The sequence below is a fragment of the Pavona decussata genome, unplaced genomic scaffold, assembly GCF_977016875.1.
Source record: "Pavona decussata unplaced genomic scaffold, jaPavDecu1.1 SCAFFOLD_164, whole genome shotgun sequence".
Lineage (NCBI taxonomy): Eukaryota > Metazoa > Cnidaria > Anthozoa > Scleractinia > Agariciidae > Pavona > Pavona decussata.
Genome location: NW_028145575.1, coordinates 1 through 22264, shown reverse-complemented (window position 1 = coordinate 22264; position 22264 = coordinate 1). Strand labels below are relative to the sequence as shown.

Below are 22264 nucleotides of genomic sequence, written 5' to 3'. Positions count from 1 at the left end.
AAAAGTAATTGCAGACAAAAAGGCAAAAAATAGTCAATTCAACTTGGTAAATAGGATTTGTTGTATTTGTTATGTAGAAGTTATGAACAAAATAGTAGCGGATCGAGATACATTTTAAAACAATTGCAAGAGAATAGAAGAAAGTATTGGTCCACTAAGTTGTGAATGTAGTAATGATTGATTTCAATAATTTAATTATAAAAAGACCTTAAGCTTAATATCCTGTGCTATGGAGCATCGGTAAGAATCTTGAAATCTTGTTAATTGATCTAAATGGCTCCAAATTTTCAATACCTTTAACGTAAGGAGATTAATCTGTGTATTACCTTATTTTGAATTTCAGATATAACAAAACGGCTCCTTTTCTGTCACTTTTCTATCTGATCAGCTACATTTCGTCAACAAAATATCATTCCTGGGCCCAGGATCAAGCTTGTTGTTTGGAATTAATTTGTATAAGCACTAAATTTACTTTGAATATTTATTAAGTTATTAAGCTCTCTTACTAAACCCAAGTTCATAACAAACGACGTGCGCGTCTTTCATATCCCAGTCGTCGTCACAAATAGTTCCCCAGGTGCCATTGTAGAAAATTTCCACTCTTCCTTCTCCTTTGAAGTTTCCAGTAGCTAGTCTCAAATAATTACCCGCTGCAAGATCAAAAGTAATTGCAGACAAAAAGGCAAAAATAGTCAATTCCGCTAGGTAAATGAGATTTGTTGTATTTGTTATCTAGAAGTTATGAACAAAATAGAAGTAAATCGAAATACATTTTAAAACAATCGCAAGAGAATGGAAGAACGTTTAGGCCCAATAAGTAGTGAATGTAATAATAAGTGATTTCAATAATTTACGCCTTTCTGCTCATTACTTCGTAGTTCAGTTTCGTCTAGTCACATTGGTATCCGCCCCTTTTCCCTCTTTTTATAAAAGACATAGCGCTTCCTTCATTTTTGGTCTAAAGGATTAGATATTATTATAGAATTTCATCTGCGTTTTATCCAATTCTTCTACCCTGATCAAATAACGCGATAACAAAACATTATTCTTCTGCATGCGATTATTCCATATCATTGTCATACTTAAATCAGACGTAAGGCAGATCACTGATGCATCCTCAGTGTGGTTACAATTGTGGATATTCCATCCATTGTGCCGGCAATTCGTCAAGGAACTTTCAGTGCCCACGCACTGCACACTATCCAACCATATAGGACCACTTCCTGTACCAAACTGGGCTTTTTTTGGAGCACTAAGGGCCTTATTAAACCCAAGTTCACGACAAACGACATGCGCGTCGTTCATATCCCAGTAGTCGTCAGAAATAGTTCCCCAGGTGTCACTGTGGAAAATTTCCACTCTTCCTTCTCCTTTGAAGTTTCCATTAGCTAGTCTCAAATAATTACCCACTGCAAGATCAAAAGTAATTGCAGACAAAAAGGTAAAAAATAGTCAATTTAACTTGGTAAATGAGATTTTTTACATTTGTTATTGAGAAGTTATGAATAAAATTGAAGTGGATCGAGATACATTTTAAAACAATTGTAAGAGAATGGAAGAACGTTTTTTCCCAATAAGAGGTGAATGCAACAATGAGTGATTTCAATAATTTACGCATTTCTGCTCATTACTTAGAAGTTCAGCTTCGTCTAGTCACATTAGTATTTGCCTCTTCTTTCCTTTCATAACAAAAATAGCGCTTCCTTCATTTTTGTTTTGAAGGATTAGATATTAATTTAGAATGCCATCGCCGTTTTATCCAATTCTTCTACCCTCCTCAGATAATGCTTAAGAAAAACATTATTTTTCTGCATGCGATTTTTCCAAAAACAATTTTTTGGGCTACGCAAATATCATTGTCATACTTAAATTCCTTAAGCAGATCACTGATGCATCTTCATTGTGGTTACAAATGTGGATATTCCATCCATTGTGCCTGCAATTCGTCAAGGAACTTTCAGTGCCCTCGCACTGCACATTATCCAACCATATAGGGCCACTTCCCGCACCAAACTGCGCTTTTGTTGGAGCACTTAGTGCGTTACTGAACCCAAGTTCATAACAAACGACATGCGCGTCTTTTATATCCCAGTTGTCGTCACAAATAGTTCCCCAGGTACCATTGTAGAAAATTTCCACTCTTCCTTCTCCTTTGAAGTTTCCATTAGCTAGTCTCAAATAATTACCCGCTGCAAGATCAAAAGTAATTGCAGACAAAAAGGCAAAAAAAAGTCAATTCAACGTTGAGGTAAATGAGATTTGTTGTATTAGTTATTTAAAAGTTATGAGCAAAATCGAAGTGGATCGACATACGTTTTAAAACAATTGCAAGAAAATAGAAGCCGGAAAGTATTAGCCCACTAAGTAGCAAATGTAAAAATGAGTGATTTAATAATTTAGTTATAAAAAAAAACCTTTCAGCTTGATATCTTGTGCTATAAAGCAATGGTATGAATCATGAAATCTTGTTAATTGGTCTTAACGGCTACAATTTTTCAATATCTTTGACGTAAGCAGATCAATCTTTGTAACCGTTCGGATAGATCTGTTCCAGAATTTTTCTTCTTTTAAAGTCAGTGATAACAAAGCAGCTTCTCATCCCTCACTGTACTGTTTCATCTGATCCACTACCATACGTCAGCAAAATTTCATTCTTGGGCCTAGGTTTAAGCTTCTTGTTTGGGATTAAGTTTTTATAAGTATTACATTCTTTTGAACATTAATTAAGCTATTGGCTTTTAAGCTTTTATTTTTGTTTGTGGTATTTTCCAAGCGTGACTACTCAAAACGCTTGTTAGCTATTCAGGTGCTCTGATTATGGCCCAAATTTGTGTTGATTAGCAATTGCATTGCTACGCTTTTCTGTTCACTAGCTACTTGGTAGTTCAATTTCGTCTAGTCACATTAGTATCTGCATCTTCCTCCCTTTGATAAAAGACATAGCGCTTCCTTAATTTTTTTTTTAAGGATTAGATACTATTTTAGAATGTCATCAGCGTTTTATCGAATTCTTCTACCCTGATCAGATAATGCGATAACAAAACATTATTCTTCTGCATGCGATTATTCCATATCATTGTCATACTTAAATCAGTTGTTAAGCAGATCACCGATGCATCTTCATTGTGGTTACAATTGTGGATATTCCATCCATTGTGCCTGCAATTCGCCAAGGAACTTTCAGTGCCCACGCATTGCACACTATCCAACCATATAGGGCCACTTCCTGCACCAAACCAGGCTTGTTTTGGAGCACTAATGGCCCTACTGTACCCAAGATAATAACAAACGACATGCGCGTCATTCATATCCCAGTTGTCGTCACAAATAGTTCCCCAGGTACCATTGTAGAAAATCTCCACTCTTCCTTCTCCTTTGAAGTTTCCATTAGCTAGTCTCAAATAATTACCCGCTGCAAGATCAAAAGTAATTGCAGACAAAAAGGCAAAAAATAGTCAATTTAACGTTGAGGTAAATGAGATTTGTTGTATTAGTTATTTAAAAGTTATGAACAAAATCGAAGTGGATCGACATACGTTTTAAAACAATTTCAAGAGAATTGAAGAAAGTATTAGCCCACAAAGTAGCAAATGTAAAAATGAGTGATGTTATAATTTAGTTATATAAAAACCTTTCAGCTTGATAACTTGTGCTATAAAGCAACGGTATGAATCATGAAATCTTGTTAATTGGTCTTAACGGCTACAATTTTTCAATATCTTTGACGTAAGCAGATCAATCTTTGTAACCGTTCGGATAGATCTGTTCCAGAATTTTTCTTCCTTTAAGTTCAGTGATAACAAAGCAGCTCCTCATCCCTCACTGTACTGTTTCATCTGATCCGCTACCATACGTCAGCAAAATTTCATTCCTTGGACCAGTTTTAAGCTTCTTGTTTGGGATTAAGTTTTTATAACCACCACATTCTTTTGAACATTAATTAAGCTATTAATCTTTTAAGCTTTTATTTTTGTTCATGGTATTTGACAAGAGTAACTACTCAAAACGCTTGCTAACTATTTAGGTGCTCTGATTATGGCCCAAATTTGTGTTGATTAGCAAATTGCATTGTTACGCTTTTCTGTTCACTAGCTACTTGGTAGTTCAATTTCGTCTAGTCACATTAGTATCTGCATCTTCCTCCCTTTGATAAAAGACATAGCGCTTCCTTAATTTTTGTTTTAAAAGATTAGATATTATTTTAGAATGTCATCAGCGTTTTATCGAATTTTTCTACCCTGATCAGATAATGGGATAACAAAACATTATTCTTCTGCATGCGATTATTTCATATCATTGTCATACTTAAATCAGTTGTTAAGCAGATCACCGATGCATCTTCATTGTGGTTACAATTGTGGATATTCCATCCATTGTGCCGGCAATTCGCCAAGGAACTTTCAGTGCCTACGCATTGCACATTATCCAACCATATAGGGCCACTTCCGGCACCAAACCAGGCTTGTTTTGGAGCACTAAGGGCCTTACTGAACCCAAGTTGATAACAAACGACATGCGCGTCATTCATATCCCAGTTGTCGTCACAAATAGTTCCCCAGGTACCATTGTAGAAAATCTCCACTCTTGCTTCTCCTTTGAAGTTTCCATTAGCTAGTCTCAAATAATTACCCGCTGCAAAATCAAAAGTAATTGCAGACAAAAAGGCAAAAATAGTCAATTCAACTTGGTAGATGAGATTTGTTGTATTAGTTATTTAAAAGTTATGAACAAAATCGAAGTTGATCGACATTCATTTTAAACCAATTGCCATCTTCTCCCAATTTATGAATACCTTTTACGTAAGGAGATCAAACTGAGTATCATTTTGTGAAGATTTTTTTCCAGTTTTATCTTCTTTTAGCTTCATAGATAACCAAACGGCTCCATATCTGCCACTGTTTCATCTGGTCTCTTACCATACGCCAACAAAATATCGTTGCTAAGCCCAGGTTTAAGCTTCTTGTTTGGGATTAATTTGTATAATTATAAGCACTTAATTAACTTTGACAGTCCCACGACTCGCTCATGACATATTGTGTTCGCCCACAAAACTAGTAAGGGGTATTTTATCTTCCCCAAATCTGATAAGTTCACATTCATGTGAAGTGTATTCTTATTCCCTGTTATACCCCGGATCTAAATAGAGACGTATACTCTAGGATCAGCGAACAAAGTCAAAGGTAACACTTTTAAATGTTCGTGGAAAACGAAAAAGTTATGATGTCATCTTGTTTCACGACAGATTATACGCCCAGTACTAGCGAATTTCATGAACACTGATATTTCTAGCTGGATCCCTCCCTGCCCCAACGTAAACCAGCTACTTCCAAACCATGCAGACGAGTTAATAGCATTGACTTACCAGAGGGCATGACCATTAGACTTGCACAGGTCTGTCAATCGAAAATGGAAAGGTTAAAGGTAACAGAAAGTTTTTCGTGGCATCCATTTTCATCCCATCCACCCTACGTTATGGCTTGTACAATAGCTTTTTTGAAGTTTATTGAGTCCATGGAACAATCTAATCGTTACAAGTTTTCCGAGAGGGCTGATCTGTTCCGATTGTTGCAATTCTTCCGAGTCCGCTCCCTAAATTTCTCGCCGAAGGCAGCAACAATCATAATCATCGATATTGTGACAGTTTCAAGCCTTTGATGGCCACGAATAGCGGCATTAGTCGGGAATCACAAAAATCGTGAAAAAGCACTCTTAAAACAACAGTGCGGATAGCAATGAAACAAATTACGTTAAAGAAAAAACAAGTAACTTGAATTGAAATTGCAAAAAAAATTTTCTACTTGAAATAATCTGATAAAAATGCTAAGCTGATCAATTAGAATTTGATGATCAATAGCTTTATGAGATTGTTCTCGTTAAAAATTCCAGTTTATTACTTCGTATGATATCATCACCTCAGATATTTATTTAAGGTTGAAACGAAAACTGGGTGTTTTGTTGTTTAAACGTGGGTACTTTAAACCGTTGGTAAAACCAGATAGTATTTTCGTATTCCTCTTCTAAATATTAAGGCAGCTGAACATTTTTGTAAGCATGAAATCTTGTCTTATTGATTTTCGAAGTGCTCATGCACTTCTAAAAACTCCATATTCACTAATGTCTCGTGACTCAAGACAAAATGTTTTATCAATATTAATAAGAAAAATAAATTTTCTCTTTTTGGGGTGAGGACCTTAAAGAAGCGTACATTCAATCCAAACGCATGTCGCTTGTTGAATAACTCACCACAAAAAGTGCTGTCGGCCAATAACTGAACTGTATAAATCCCAAGGATCGACTATGACTGTTGTTTAGTTCATTTACTTACTCACCGTGAATATTACTATCCACCCCTTGTTCATCGTCGTCTTAATTTCTCCTTACTTGTCTTCTGTGCCCAGACGGACAAACTGCATGAAAGAAAAACAAAAAAATTAAACGAACTGAATTTTGGTCTGCTTGGTACACATGGAAATTAAGCGCGTTTTAAAAATAGATAAACAACACGCACATGTGTCTACTGCAAGTAAAAGTGAAATCCTTTGATGCAAAAACGCTAAAGTCGAAGAGAGACAAGGTTAAGTGGTTCTATCCTGGTGATATTTTATATGTTGCGCCTTTACTGTTTAATGCCTATAATCCACATGTTTAAACTTTGGATGTTTGGAATCGTAAAATTTCACACCTTTTCGAAACAAATGATCATTTGATCCAGTTCTTGAAGAAAACAAGGGAGTTTAAATTCGCCATGTAACCTTGGTTCACACTGTCGACAAATGTCATAACGACACAAAGAAAAGATCGGTTTTTTTCTTTAATTATGTTGTTATGCTCATGTCATTATGTTTCTGTGCCATTACGATATGTTGTTTATCTTGTTGTATAAATTTCTATTTCGCTGATTTGCGTGACTTCGCCCTTATGTCGTTATGTCACTAGTGTGAACAAGGCTTCATAAAACCACTACAAAAAGTAAGAGGCCAAAAGAGCGACAAACGAATATAATATTGATCGCCGCTATAAACAAGTGATTGCTTTCATATAAACAGCCCGCCAGAGAAAAATTTTTAAATTTTGGCCTGGAACTTGCTGGATGTTTATCGATTTCTCGAACTGTTGTTTCGAGAAGTCGGTTGAAAATTGTGGGATGTTTATCGACCTCATCGAATATGTCGGTAGATAACACTTAAAAGTTGGCTACTGTTCAGCAAGTAGCAGTATCTAGCCACACAAAAAAAAATAAAAAATTTTATTCATTAAGTGTAGACGTCGAAAAACAAGCTGACATTAATATTTAAATTGTAAGAAGACGAGCCGAGTGTATTCTTGTAGCGCTACAACTCAATTAGTAGGGCTGATAATCGTTCATACAGTTGTGTGCGTCAGGCCAGATATTATTGGAGCTTGTTTTACAATTGGATTGATGGTTTAACAATGAGCACGGATGAGAAAAATGTAAGAAACAAACACAGAAAGGAGAAAATCTTTAGAAAAGATGCAGGATAATGTCATCACAGCTTTAGCTTACATACATATCAAGAAACCCAGAATTTGACAAGAAAAAAATACCAGATGCCAGTCTCCTTTAAAAGAGTCAATCTCTCAGTGACCAGAATAGCATTCCTTGCAGTTTCTCAACCCTTTATACCTATTAAAACATAGCCTGAATGTACAACAAGCAAATATAGAAATATTCAACTTTGATCTCTTCTGTGCTGATGAGAACTTGTAATTAGAAAAATGAATAATTAGCGTGCAAAGTGTTCATGAAAAATGGCGTTAATAGTATAACTGGCATATTATAAACATACGCGGAGAGTATAAGAGGTCTTTATGTGACGCTATAGGCACAAACGAGCTAAGTAACAGCCGAGGTTAGATAACAATACTTAAACTTGAAAAGTCACCAAACAAAAAGTTAGAAACTAACAATTTATGTAAGGCACAGTCGTTTTACTTGCCTAGCCGCACAGTTTTCAAACAATTGAATATTGTTTTGGAGACGGTAACCAGCTGTCCTTGAATGATGTTTTCAACTAGTGGTCCTTGCTGCAGCACTTTCTGAAAAGGAGAGGGACGTTTCCCACTGTAACGACCAACACAAAACACCTCAAAATACGGTCAACCAGTTATATTTTATCTTTATTACACGAGACGCCATTTATAACTGCAAGCTAAAATGATTAAGCTAATTAATGCGTATTTGGCTTTTTTTTTTCAGTTTTCAGTTTTCTGTGACAACGCTGTAGCAATTAGATGCATAACAAATTAGTTTCCGCTTCTTGCAAATTATTAAAAGACCGCCACTCTTTTCTTTATGGTCTAACGAATCGTTTCAGAAAAAAAAAAAAGATTTAACCTTGGCGAAAAAATAATTTAACAGCCAGTTTTCTTCAGCAGTTATTCAGCGGACAAATTCAAGGCCCCCTCGTGTACGGTTTTTTTAGCAGTTGGTAGTGCCACACGCGGCCTTCGATTCGGATTCGTTTCAGTAGAACACAAATACCTTTCAAAAACAACACCAATTTCAAATTTTTCAGCACGCAATTGTTACTTGTTGGCATAGTACTGAAATGACCGAAGTCAACTGATTAACCAGTGTCACTGATGACTCAAGATAAACGTCCTTTGCTTATTTTCTAAGGTTTGAGAAATAAAGGTCTTCACAGCCCGGCCGCAACCCTTGTGGGGAAATGACACTGCAGGAGCTGCTTTTGTTTTTGTAGTCCGGCCTTCCTCGAATAAACTGATTAGTTAGGAAACGATGAAGAAGAAATATTAGTTTTTTATATATATAATGCCACTAAATGATTCGAGAAGATTATATTTAGGATCGCAAATATTGATCAAAATTGTGCCATCTTTCGTTTATAGTTCGCGTCACATTCTGGATCCTTTAATTGTGCCTTTACAATCATGGCCACATCAAACACACACACATAAAAAAAAACTATAACAATACTATAAATAAACACCTACTTGAAAGTTTCTGACCAATACTTTAGTGCGTGATCTCGATAACCAGCCTAAGCAACTCGTTATGTGCACAGAACGCAAAGCCCTGAACAGCTGTCCGTCTTCAAAAAGGAACATGAAAAACTCTGAAACTCATTAATTAATATTGTGCAAATCAAAGGTCGGCTGACTTAAGAAGTAGTGTTAATCAACTTTTTTTGGAAGATCTAGTCTTATTAAGGGCAAAAACAACAGCACAAAAAACTTTCCTTATAAAGAGAAACGTTTTTGCTGTTACCTTATTTTATTTTATTTTATTTTTTTTTTAACTTTTTCATTTTAATATGGCAACAGCTGCTAACCTTAAAAGGTGAATAATCTTCATTTGATTTTGACGATAAATCTAAAAATGTTACCATGGGGCGATTGTTTTAAACTTTTGATTTTGGTATTAGTAGTATTTTAACAAGAACATGTTGGAAACATTTATGATGTTCAAGATAATTACTCTCCATTTACAATCCTTACCATGCCGCATTAAACTGGCAATTCTTGGCTTTTTTGCCCTTAAGCGCGAATGAGAAACAAACAGCTTGCTTCGCGCAAACGTGACTAGGATATAAATTAACACACTCGGCAGTGTATAATTTACATAACACGAGAAAAACATCCGTGCCTAAACGTAGAACAGAAAAGTTCAATAAGAGCTTTCTTCCAGCAATATCGTATAGACTCAGTAAGCGTTAAATATCTCATCCTTAGTAGAAACATTTTAAGTAACCGAAATGATTTTAATGTAGTTTTTAATATTTGAAATCCCAAGCCCCTTGTATCTTTGATATAAGACAATGTAAATTTTCAAATATAATTATAATTATGAAAGTGAATATAAATATAATGAAAACCTTCCCAGAATCCTCTGCGCCTTAAAATAGCAAATGCCAAAAAATATTTGTCATTTGATGCGAGGGAGGAGACCGCAGAACAAGGGAACAACACTTTCCATGAAATGTCACTTATACCAAATTTAGTATGATGACGTCATACTTAAGGCGACCAAACCCAAAAACACGTTTCGTTCTCAAAACTTAACCTTACAATAGAGTTTTCTCAGGAACTAATGGGAGTCGCAGAAGGGCCTGACACATTTTTAAGCTCATTAGAGTGCAATTTATGTGAGGGCTTGTAATTCCGTTTCATGGTTACAGGGCTACAGCTTATTATTATTATTTTTTATTTTTTTTAATGCTTTTTTTCCTTTTATTTAAGTACCACACATTACTTACAACACTAACAATACTTACAATACTAACATTATTACAAAACTAAATTTCTAACAATGCGTAACACTACAGTGCTACAGTTTATTAGCTTCGTGGTGATATATGGTTTTCTAGGATTTCTACAAAAAAAAAGCGTGCATCCTTCTCTCCCGTTGCTGTTTGTTTTTTTGTTTGTTTTGTTTTTGTTTTTTAGGAGCACGCGCGAAGTTTTGGAGTAGCCTTAACCCTGTGTTTGTAGCATATAATTATCTAAGGATAGTGGTATTCTTCTTGGATCTCCGATGCTAGTTAATCGCGGGGCAGCCCACAGTATTTTGTTAGGTTTTTGTAAGATTCGCAAATATCTTATTTATACACTCGAGTAGAGGAAGACACTGTGACGTAATTAGGCTCTTGACAGGGAAATAACACGATGATTCTGAGCTGCAACTTATCGTGTTATGTCTATTGATGTTGTTAGGGTGTAGAACAGATGTCAAATATTTCTGTTCCACAGAGGCAGCTGATGTTGGTGTCACAAGTAGTTTGGCCCGGTAATACATACAGTTGACAATACCGCGTTTTACTAATTGAGGGGTCCTGTTAATCATACGCTAAGTATTGATCTGAGCCTGGCTAATGTTGTAAAAAGCGTTCGTTTGGTATCATAATGCTTCGAGCATGAGGGAAAGCAGGCGGCCTCGTGACTTTTTAATTTGGAACATATCCGGCTTTCGGCATCTTCTTGTTTGTTTTCCGTACACGTTCAGAAAAATTTACATCAAGTAAGGAACGTGAACATTTTTTTCCTCTAGACACCGACTAGATAACAATGTACAAAATCGAAGGCACAAGACAACATGAAATAAATTCATTTAACGCACACTTTTTACGGGTCGCAAATTGTTTAGAAAACGCGTAACTGTAATCGCAAATCCTGTAAATACAAAAGTAATCAAGTAAACTCGCAGACAACCATTATTAACCAAATAAAAGCCATCAACTTATTTATACGCCTTATCAGCTTATCTGGCCCTAACTGTTTCTCCTTGAGTTTACCCTTGTTTTTAATAGTACGATCAGTTTTGCAATTTGCTGTATGTAAACAAGTTAAATTCAGTTTAGTATACTTTGCCGCTTTCTTTTAAATCACCTTAATGTGCATCATCGCACACAAGTTTATAGAACCACCTATTAATCCTTATATTGTGAATTTGACGAAGTCCTGTACTGGCGAGAACAAATATTTCGGGCAAAGACAGTCTATTATGAGAGATGGGCACAGACTAGATAAAAACTGAAATGCCGCCGAGGTCAAAGAGTTCCAAATTTCCTTCACATGGCTTGCAATTCCGGAGAATTATAAAAACAGAAGTCCCCACTTTCGTCTTTCATCTTTGGTTAGTGCGTACTACAACTCAATATACAATATAAATATATACAATTATACAATGAAAGAAAAATCGATAAAATTTCAACCACAACGCTATTGAAAAAGTTTTATCTCTGACTAGGAGGTAGGCATCTCTCGCTTTTCGCCGGGATCTGTTAATGTTGGGCCGTTGTAATTCCAGAGGAATTAACCTCATATCTGTAACACAGTGACCGGGCAAGTTAAAGTGAACGCTTCAAAGTACAGTAAGGCAAGCCACTAACAATTGCCAGCCCTCTAATGCCACAGCAGCACTGCCTACACATTCAATTTGCTGCAGTTCATGTAGAGGGCCTTCAGAACGGCATCACTGACTCCCTTTCTCGTTTCCAGATGGGGCGTTTTAGAGAACTGGCACCCGAAGCCTCGCCGACTGGCTACCCCATCCCAGAATACCTGATCAATATTTAACATCCAAGGTCTCTGGATACCTCTTGTGTTTCCTCGCAACTGCTACTAGACGAACGCACGCTTCAGGTAAAAAGCGGTTTATTTTATTTTGCCTCAAGTATAGTCTTGTAAGCCAATCTATCCCCTTGCTCCCTGCTAGTGAGGTTACATTAATATATTTTGTATCTTACTTAGCTGATTATGACAAGTATCATTTACATGTCGAGTTCAACTGCTAAATTTCGCCACCATGCTCCGTCTCCAAAACACCTTTCAAGGGATCAAACGCACCTGGGGTTTCCTAGGCGCAGCCGGCAGCCTATTACCCTTCTTTTATTGCATAAGATCGGCAATTAACTTGACCCTTACCACTCGCTAGACGTAGAGGCCGTTATGCTCTGGGCCGCATTTACCCTGGCCTTTTTTAGCTTTTTGAGGTGCAGGGAACTAACAAGTAATGGTCCTTTCCACCACAACATCCACTTCACCCGCCAGAACATTACCTTCGATCCTGAAATCAACAACCCTCGACACGTTAAAGTCTGCATTAAAAAATCGAAGACAGATCCATTCCGGTAAACTGCTCTAGTCACCATCGCCAAGTCCCGTTCTAACATATGTGCGGTATCTGCAGTTAGAGAATTCATACTACAAACACCGGGGTATAGTGTACAGCCCCCTCTCTTCCAGTTCCATGATGACAGCTTTCTCACACGCCGAACCCTGGCCTCGAACCTACATAACCTACTTTATTTGGCCTCTGTGGCCTTAAACCCAGCCAGTACAACACCCACAGCTTCCGCATTGAGGCCGCAACAACTGCTGCTTCTGCTGGCCTTCTATCCTGGCTCATCAAGATACTTGGTCGCTGGCAATCTGACGCCTACGAAAGATAATTATATTCATCTTCCTCACACTACCATCCTGGAAGTACCTGCAACCATGGCTACCTGACATCAAAGCCACATTTCTTCTCAGAGCCACTCAACCTCTGACCCATGGATTTAAGCAAGGGGCACCTACCTTCACATGAACAGTATGCACATTTACCCATTTTTCCATCTTATAGAACAGTACCTTTGTACACCATGACCTAGGCCTTTTGCCCGCTTTGTGACGTTGAACTTTTTATTTAGCATTACCTTGCAATTATATTTAGGACATTAATAAATAGTGCAGAATCTTGTCTGAGGCTACTAAAAGAATGCTGCCTTGCACCATTCTGGTGGCGAAACCCATTTGATTTTCAAACAACTCTTTTAGCAGCCTCAGTGTGGGAGGATTCTGTTCCAGAATCACGAGGACAAGTGTTGCTGGCTCCAACCCTTCAGTCCAACACTGAAGCGATGCAGGGGTCGTTTAGCTTGGGTGAGCAACAGTGGCCACGACCACTTGCCCTTCATAATCTACCCTTAAGGAGCTTGGCATGGGGACGCGCTGCTGGCAGCAGCTGTTCCTCCGTGACACCCATCTCACGGTCTTTCATGCCACTCGCTGACACTAACCTAGCCCCATCGACTGGCCTTGCATGGGGCAGGCAGCGCTCGGGTCCTGGACAACACTTGGATACTCCCCAACCTTTTCTCCCACACTTATGTTGTCTTTTCTATTGTGCGTGAACATTAATACAGGGAACTTGAACAGATACATAACGACAGAACGGTCGAAATTATGGTTGGAGATCCAAAGCAGGTAGGTTTTGGTTTTACAAGCTAAAAAGTTACAGATCAGTGTTCCAGGTACTCCGACAAACATTGAAAGTCCTCGCGGACCAACGGACATACATTCAGCAATTTCGGATACATGCCGCGTGTCTCATAAATTGAGAATTTTGTATGTCATATTTTCAGTTGATATCTATGATACGAGAATGCTCCAAAGCATGGGCTGATTGTGTCCTTCGTCGGCAAGCTCAAACTAGATTAACTATAGGTGTAATGCGTTGAGCCCAGCCAAATTGAGTCGCAATACAATGAATGTTAGAAAAAAAATATTTCAGGGTACTCTTTTGCGCACAGTTATAGCTTCGAAAAAAATGAGAAGACTAAAGTTCTCTTCAGGACTGTTTAATAAGGGGGTTGGTACTTTTACCAACCAAATCCTTCGAAATAAGCTTTAGCAGACAGTCACAAGTCATAAATTCATGTCAGATTCCAAACCTTTTAATTTTTACTCTCAGCTGAAATAACGGTAATCGCAAATCCTGTAAATATATAAGTAATAAAGTAAATTCTGAAGGGAGGCATTTCTCTTAACCGAATAAAAGCCTTCACTATTAGCAAATTGTTGCATTTTATCAGCTTATCCTGTCTTTACACTTTTTCTCTTTGGGTTTATCCTTGTTTTCGTATCTACGGTCATGTTTGGTATCTGCTATACGTAAACAAGTTAACTTGTATTTTGCGTTCTTTTAAATCAACTGGTAATTCATTAATTATAACATCAAACACTATGGAATATAATTATAAATTTTTATGCACTAGGCCTCCTTGAAACTGCAAATAACACGACCTGGAAACTATTAAACTAAAATATTAACAAAACCTACGTCAACTTTTTACGCCTCTTTTCAGAAACTGTCTGTGGTCTTTACATTATCCTATATACACGACAGAGTTATAGATGCTCTTTTTGTACCTTGTTTTGCGTTATGGCGACCAATAGCGCTTTCAATTTGCAGAACTGGCTGGCCACAACTTCTGGTCTGTAAATCGAATGTGTCATTTTGAAGGCATGGTAGTGCAAAATCTTGAAAAGTAATGACTCCGAAAATGGTATGCGCTATTTTGAATAAATTCGGAGGACTAGGACAAAAATTAACCTTCAAATCGGTAAAGTCCATTTGCGAACTGACCGCTCTGGCCATCCAGCTCTGACAAATGGCAAGCACTCCAAGAAAGAGACAAAATGCCGAAAAAAACATGGATCTTATCTATGACGATGTTCTATAAATTAAAAGAATGTCCGGCTTACCTTTATAACTAATACACTAAGAATCGAAATAACCGTGGTCTTTTTCAAATGGGTTATAATGCATTTTTAACACTGTAAACTTCAATCTAAACATGGTCTGGATCTTTTAATCAATTGTTAGGGTTTAAATGGGCTTGCGGTTCTTCTAAGTGGTTTCCACGACAATCTCCTCCTCCGGCATCACATTGTAGTATGCTTTCGACTCATCCAGCAATCCAGGGTCAAAGTAAGGGGTGTCCTCCATAAGCATCGTCTCCAACGACGTCGTCACCTGATCAAATGTCGGTCGCTCACTGGGCTTCTCATTCCAACACTCCATTACCAGCTGGAATCTAAAAAAAATACTGCAGCATTATGAATTGTTCAACGGCGATTTCATCTTTGAATAAACACTGTGTTTTGCATTTTGTAGCCTGTACTGGCGAGAACAAATATTTCGGGCAGAGAAAGTTTATACTGAGGGATGGGCACATACTAGATGAAACCTTCTCTAAATATTGTAACAGTTCCCGCTGTATCCTTCTAATAGTAAGAGTGTTTTCACATGACGTCACAACGGCCATGTTGGTGTCCCAAAACAAAGAAATGGTAGCCATGTTGGTGTCCCAAACTAAGCCTCTGGGAGTTGAACTCTATTTTTATGCAAATGCTTTCTTTTGTTTCAGTAAACCAATATGGCAAGTAGTAACGTGAATGAAAACGCTCTATAATGTACTCCCATTGCGTAAGGAAAACCGGGTTTAGGAAAAGACCTGACCAGACCTCAGAGTCTGGAGCAAAAGACTTGGAAGGTATAGTTAAGTTGCATGTGTGCATCAAATGGGCTAGAAAAGATTTTCGAAAGGTCTTCTGATGTGCAGGCCTGACAGCCTGAGAATAAGGTCAAACACGCAGAAGGTGCTGCAGGTACAAGCCGGACACCATTGGAAAAGTGGCAGGCATAAGAAAAATGGACACTGACTTTCACGCTATTGGTGCGTAATCAACACCAATAGCGGAATATCATAAGTCGGATGATCATGATCATGATTAAAATGAAATGGCTTATCTAAGCTCATAAGGATAGACATTTGAGTACTTGTTTACCGTTGCAACAAACTAGGTATCAGCTTCATTGAAGATATATCATATAAAAAGAGAACAAAAAGAACTTACACTTCACTGGAGCACGAGTCTGGTTTCTTCATGCGATAGCCAGTCTTGAGAAGACTGTACATCTCTTTGTTGTCTAATCCAGGATAAGGATTTCCTCCTTCGAAATATAATCATGCTTTCAATGATATGCTATACTTGATCTGTACATATAAAAACGCTGGTGCATTGTACCCACCAGTGAAGCTGTCTGAATTGATGTTAGTCTAAAAGGATTTTTGGTTCCTATTTTTGACGTGGTTAAGGTCTAACAATCATTAAGAGTTAAGTTACGTTAAAAATACAACACTGGTAGCACCAGCTGTAGTAAGCTTTGGCAGCACTTTTCTCCATTCGCGTATTGACAATAAGATCTTTGTCGAAAATAATTTGCACACCGTCCCTCTTGACTTCCACTTCTTTTCGCCCCCCCCCCCCCCTTTCTCTCCCTTAGCCATGCACTCGATCAATCAGACACGTATCAGCCAATCATTACCTTTCACTCAATCAATCGAACAATCCATGGCAAGCAAACAAGCCAGAAAAAAATAGCAAGCAGTGAGTCTGTTAATCAGACATTCTCTCAGTCATTCAGCCATTTAGTTGTTGTGTCATTCAGTGAATCATCAATCAATTCAGCATGTCACTGATTAAATTTCTTTCGGCCTGAGTCAGTCAGTGGATGAGTGAGACAATGATTCAGTTAGCCAGTCAGTCATTCGGAGCTGAGGAGGGGAGAGGAGCCGAAAGACTGGTGTCTGCACACAGAATAGATAGCGTCATAGAAGCGCTTAGAATCGTGGATATCTGTTTAACCCACAGTTTTATTTGCCACCAATTCAACTGCAGCACTCGCCCACATGTCCCACGCGTGGGCAGGCCTTCAGGACCTGGATTGGCCCCACCAGTCACCTCCTGACCCACAATCACTGTCAGCTGATCTGAAGTCATGATAAATCATTATCAGGTGAGCTAGCGAGTCAGTGAGTGGGTGAGTCAGACCTGTCAGTCAATCAATCGGTCAGTCCTTCCGTCTATCCGTCAGCCAGTTGGTCAATCAGGCAGTCAGACAATTAATATATACAACTCATTCTTTCCTTGTTTTCTTACCCATTGTGGCAATCTCCCACAGCAGAACTCCAAAAGACCATCTGAAAAAATTACAGGATAAATGTCCATGAATAATCTTCGTGTTCTAGGCTAGACTTCCGTGAAATGGCATACAAATTAAAGAAGAATTAAAACTAACAACATAAAGGAAAAACTGTCCAGAAAAGAAAAACACATCATTACTGTACATGAAGAAAGATAACCCCCACCCCAACATGGCTGTCGACCTACACAGAGATATTTTTTTGAAAATTACAAAAGAATCCAGAGTTAGAGTTTTACAAGTCGATCATTGCGCCTGCATTGTTGAGTGTGTATGACGAAATCTCCACCCGCACTTCCTTCCAGATTTCTACTAATAACGCAACGCAATCTAGACTGGCCATGTTTTGTGATCCATATTAGACGGATATAGCCCACCCTTCTCTATAACTGCGAGGGTACTATTGCAACACTCTCCTCCGCAGAGGCTCCTCCATACAAAAAAGACATGTTTCATTGAACAAATATGAAAAAAAGGTCATACACTAGTACTTTCAACGTCGGTGCGCGCCTTGCCCGAAAAAAAAAAATAGAAAATAGTACATAATACATTTCTCATGGACTGCCGAACTAACGCACAATCACACCCCAGCATTTTGTTTGATCTTGATTGCTCGTAGAGGTAGACGTATCTTAGCTGATGCACAAACGTTTCCTATTGTGCAAAATATATAAAACCCTTAATGCTTGTTACTGGGTAACAATTTCTACATGGCTAATTAAGATACATGTCACAACACTTACACGTCGCTTTTCGTAGTATATTCACTGTTAAAAAGTGCCTCGGGTGCCATCCATTTTACGGGGAGTTTCTTCCCTTTGTTGACTTTGTAGATGTCTCCGTAAATGTGGCGCATCAGTCCAAAGTCAGAAATTTTGACCACTTTGCCCTCCCCAAGGAGAATATTTCTTGCCGCTAGATCGCGGTGAATAAATCCTTTACTTGACAAGAAGCCCTGTGGCAGGAATAGAAAATCAATTAATCAATCCATACTAGATCGACGTATCAATGAATTTTTTACGGATTTTATAAAGAAATCGCGATTGTTAATGGATACGTTCAAAATTCCTATTGAGATAAATAATGAACACCAATTTCTGAAAATTAAAAATCTCCTCTTTCCTCTTAACCTCATTCTAAGACATGGTCACATAACAGTATTTAAAGCTGAACTGTTACCCGAACAACGTATGTGTATTATCAACCAGCGTTCAAGTGACACTCATAAAAAACAAACTAACATTATTTACCATTCCCCGCGCTATTTGCCAAGCAAAACGAAGAAGATCCTTTGGAGAGAAATCGTCATCGTGCGGCTCATCTCCATTGCTGTCATTTCCATCCGCTGCATTTTCTGGAGTAACACTTTCATTTACAGACTGAGAAGAGCAAGCCAAGCCTTCGAAATCATTTGCAGCATTATCCACGTTTAACTCCCCACAGCCACTTACGTGATCGCTTTCGCTTGTGTTTTCATTCAGAAGTTGTTTGGAGTTATCACTTGTACTGCAAATTTGCAATTGAGTGATATCCCCGTGTTCCTTTCCGCCTTCAGTAATCCTTGAAGCCGTAGTTTCCTCACAACTCACAAATTCCTTGCTTTCGACAGGGTTTTTACCTTGTAGCATCACTTTTGAATCATTTTCCGCGCCAAGTTGCGTTTTGTCAGCGTCGAGGGTAAATCGTTCGGTGTCGTAACACTCTTGATAGCTTTCCTAAAACATGAAAATCAAAGGAAACAGAAATGAAAAAACTGAAAAGAGAAAGTTTTACGGTACGTAAAAATGATACAAAAGTTTAAAGCCTAGTTTGAGAATGTTTGCAAGCACCATTCTACTGAAACTGTTTGTAATACATGGTCCATCTAGACAATACGGCACAATCGTTAAACCCTGGATGAATTTATTTATGCAAGCTATGTAAGATTCAGAAAATGGCTGGAGTTGTCACGCGTCGTGTTTTGAGATAATTTATAGACAAACCTTCATTGTTTCTTCATAATTGAACTTAAACGGCTATATATGCTTTCCTGTCATCGCAAAGCTCATTATCCTGGAATGAACAATTCCCGAAGTAAACGGAGTTGCTTTGACTTTAGCTCTTAGGCATAGAAATGGAAGTTCCTGAAGTTCCTCAGAAAACACTGAAAACAACAAGAGGCCGGAAAAGGCGCTAACTTATGGCGAGAGTGCTGATTTATGGAGAGAGCTTCATCCTGGAAAAGTAAGGGCAAAATCTGTCACTTACAGCCGAATTTTGCCTTATAAATGGCAAAGTCTAATCCATCAACCTCATTGCCTGATGAAAACTAGCTGTCACAGTAAGCAGTCGGACAAAGTTGTTATTAAATCACAAAACATGCCTACCAATCATGCCCACATAAAAACAACTAAGCATAATTAGTCCAAACATTCAATTGATCTTTCCTTGCAATGTTTGACGTGTTGCGGGTATACGTAAGGTGTTTTAAGGACAAATGAACTAACGTATGGCTACTAATATTAATAGCTAGCGTTAGGTGGTTGTAACTCGAACAAACAAACAAAAGTCACTTACCATTCCCAGTGCCATTTTCCGCTCGAAACAAGAAGGGTCCTTCAATGAGACCTCGCTGTCAGGAGACTTGTCTCCCTGGCTTTTGGTTCCATCCTCTGCATTTTCTAGACTTACAAGATAGAAAGAGCAGGTCAACTCCTGAGCATCCATCTTTACGGCTTGATCCCTTGCTGTCTTTACAGGAAAAGCTGTGTGCTTGCTTTCTCTCTCGTTTTCATCCAAACGTACATTGGAGTTAACATCTGCACTGAAACTTTGCACTTCAATTACATCTAAGCGTCCTCCGCCGTCTTCAGCATTCCCACTTGCAGGGAATATTTCTTGAGGGCACAACGTTCCCTCACTTTCTGCTGCATTTTCAGCCAATGCCATTACTCTTGAATCATCTTCACTGCCCTGTTTCGTTTTCTCAGCAGCATGTGTAGGTCCCTCGTTATCGTAAAATTTGCGATAGGTTTTCTAAAGGAGGAAAATTACAAGAATCAAAATCTGAGTGAGACGATTTGTCAGTAGATGGGAAAATGCCCAAGTCGTGACTCATAACCTTTCTCAAACCGGCAACTTTAAGACAATTTTGAAAAGTTGAAAGAATTACAAAGGGGTCAGAAAGGTGGACTTAAGCTAGTGCATGGCCCAACACCCCGAAGCAAGCAATAGAGGCGTGCGCACGCTGGATGAATTATCCATGTTTGTTGGTCACCATTTCGCGTTTGAATAAGAGGTAGAGTAGTGACGCATTTGGGCTGATTTACAAACCACCTCGTTGGCCTTTCTCCACAGCCCTCTGCTTAATCTCTAATCAAGGATACGAGACTAAAACCACCGAATAGCGTATATTCATTCTCGTCTATCAAGAAAGTGTGTACATTGCTTCGTCAACTGAACTGTTATGATCTTCATATGAACAATACAGGCAGCTGAGTGTTGTCCTATTAATTTCAAGGCATATTTGAAATGATTTTGCAGAAAATTAGAAGGATTTTTCCAATTACTCGAACACCTTTCCAAGACAAGTCCAATGTCGCTAATAGATCCACGTACAGCCCAACCTATTCATATCTCCATATTCAGTACGGAGGAGTTTGCTTGGTCCCAGAAACAACTTCATCAACCTCTAGACCTGTTCAGGCACCTCCGTGTTACGTGTACAAACACTTTATTCTTTAGAGGTTTGGGCGAATTTTTCAACGGTATATAACCAGCCAAAGAACACACGTTCCCGAAACAAGTCTTTCATAGGCCCCGTCGATGAAATCATTCTTGCTGATTGTGGTGAAATAAATTTAAAAGGTCGACCCTCTGGAAACAATGAGAATGACCCCTTCACTACGATATATGGTAGTTATTCATGTCACCTGTTGCCTCTTTCTTCTGAGCCAGTGCAGTAGATCTCCATATGCAAGATATTCCAGCAGCAGAAAGATGGGTTCCGAGTTAACCCAACAACCCAACATGCTCACAACATTGCGATGAGAACCAATCGATTTCATTAACTCAATTTCCTCCAGAAGATGGTCCCTTGCTTCTTTATCTGTAGAGTCTGAAAATGAAATAATTTGGAACAAAAAATGGTGTTTAAAATGCGATGTCTAATTGTCTTTTTAACAGTGACCTAGTGCTGGGCCTAGCACCGCATATGGTGAACTACATAATTCATCAGATAACACTTATACTGGAGTGCAAATTCCTCAAAGCAGTTGTAGGAAAATAAGCTACAGCGTCTTGCGAAATTAAGAATTACAGAATCCCGACTTCCGAACATGTACCATAACCATGCCGAGTACCAAACACTAAAATATTTCTATGATCTATGTAGTTGTGAGATTATATTATTGATGCTCGCTGTATTTTCAGGAGACTGTATCTGAAGGTCCGTTGCTCGAGGTCTTGCTCCTGTCACAGCATTATTTACTTACACGAGAAACTTTGCTCCATATTGTTTCTTTCCGCACAGGAGTAATGGTTACAAAACGCAGGGGATAACCTTGCAATAGACTAGCATCCCATTCAGCACTACCCTAAGTTGCTTCATCTACAGAAACCGGGTTAAGCTCGTCACATGCTGTGTGGGTCACCTGAGGCTCATATGTGGTTTACTATGAGGAGTGTTTTACTTTAAATAAACCATTTTCTGAGACTGTGTTTGTTGGCAGTAAGCTGTACGACTGAGATCTGGGTACGAGATTAGGCTGTTCCTCGTCATGAGATGAATGTGTCATCCGAGCCGGAGCTACCAATTTCTTCTTTAACTCTATCCTCAGAGACACACTGCTTGCCTGTGTAGCTAACGGTATTGTCTGCCAGCGAATTTAAATTTTGGTGAAGGAGAATGTAAACTTCACCTTCCCCCAACAGCCCACTAGCTATGCAAACTAACACATGGTAGATTGGTGCCCCCTTGGACGAAAGTACTAT

The 22264-nt window shown here is 38.5% G+C and overlaps 2 protein-coding genes across 2 annotated transcripts; both read right to left on the bottom strand.

The window, feature by feature from the left end:
• Positions 1-415: 415 nt before the first annotated feature.
• On the bottom strand, positions 416-9029 carry LOC146464334 (scavenger receptor cysteine-rich domain-containing protein DMBT1-like). Its single transcript, XM_085129855.1, has 8 exons — positions 8977-9029; positions 6330-6407; positions 5363-5393; positions 4306-4632; positions 3086-3412; positions 1866-2189; positions 1083-1409; positions 416-650 (listed from the first exon to the last, which is right to left on the bottom strand). Exons 2-8 carry the CDS (start codon positions 6357-6359, stop codon positions 493-495), a joined length of 1524 nt encoding a protein of 507 aa, XP_084985981.1. The 5' UTR covers positions 6360-6407; positions 8977-9029; the 3' UTR covers positions 416-492.
• A 5147-nt stretch (positions 9030-14176) lies between these two features.
• On the bottom strand, positions 14177-21372 carry LOC146464333 (uncharacterized). The gene is made up of 7 exons (XM_085129854.1): positions 21205-21372; positions 19850-20308; positions 18544-19008; positions 18037-18248; positions 17251-17291; positions 16165-16261; positions 14177-15341 (listed from the first exon to the last, which is right to left on the bottom strand). Exons 1-7 carry the CDS (start codon positions 21337-21339, stop codon positions 15155-15157), a joined length of 1596 nt encoding a protein of 531 aa, XP_084985980.1. The 5' UTR covers positions 21340-21372; the 3' UTR covers positions 14177-15154.
• Between the last annotated feature and the right edge of the window lie 892 nt (positions 21373-22264).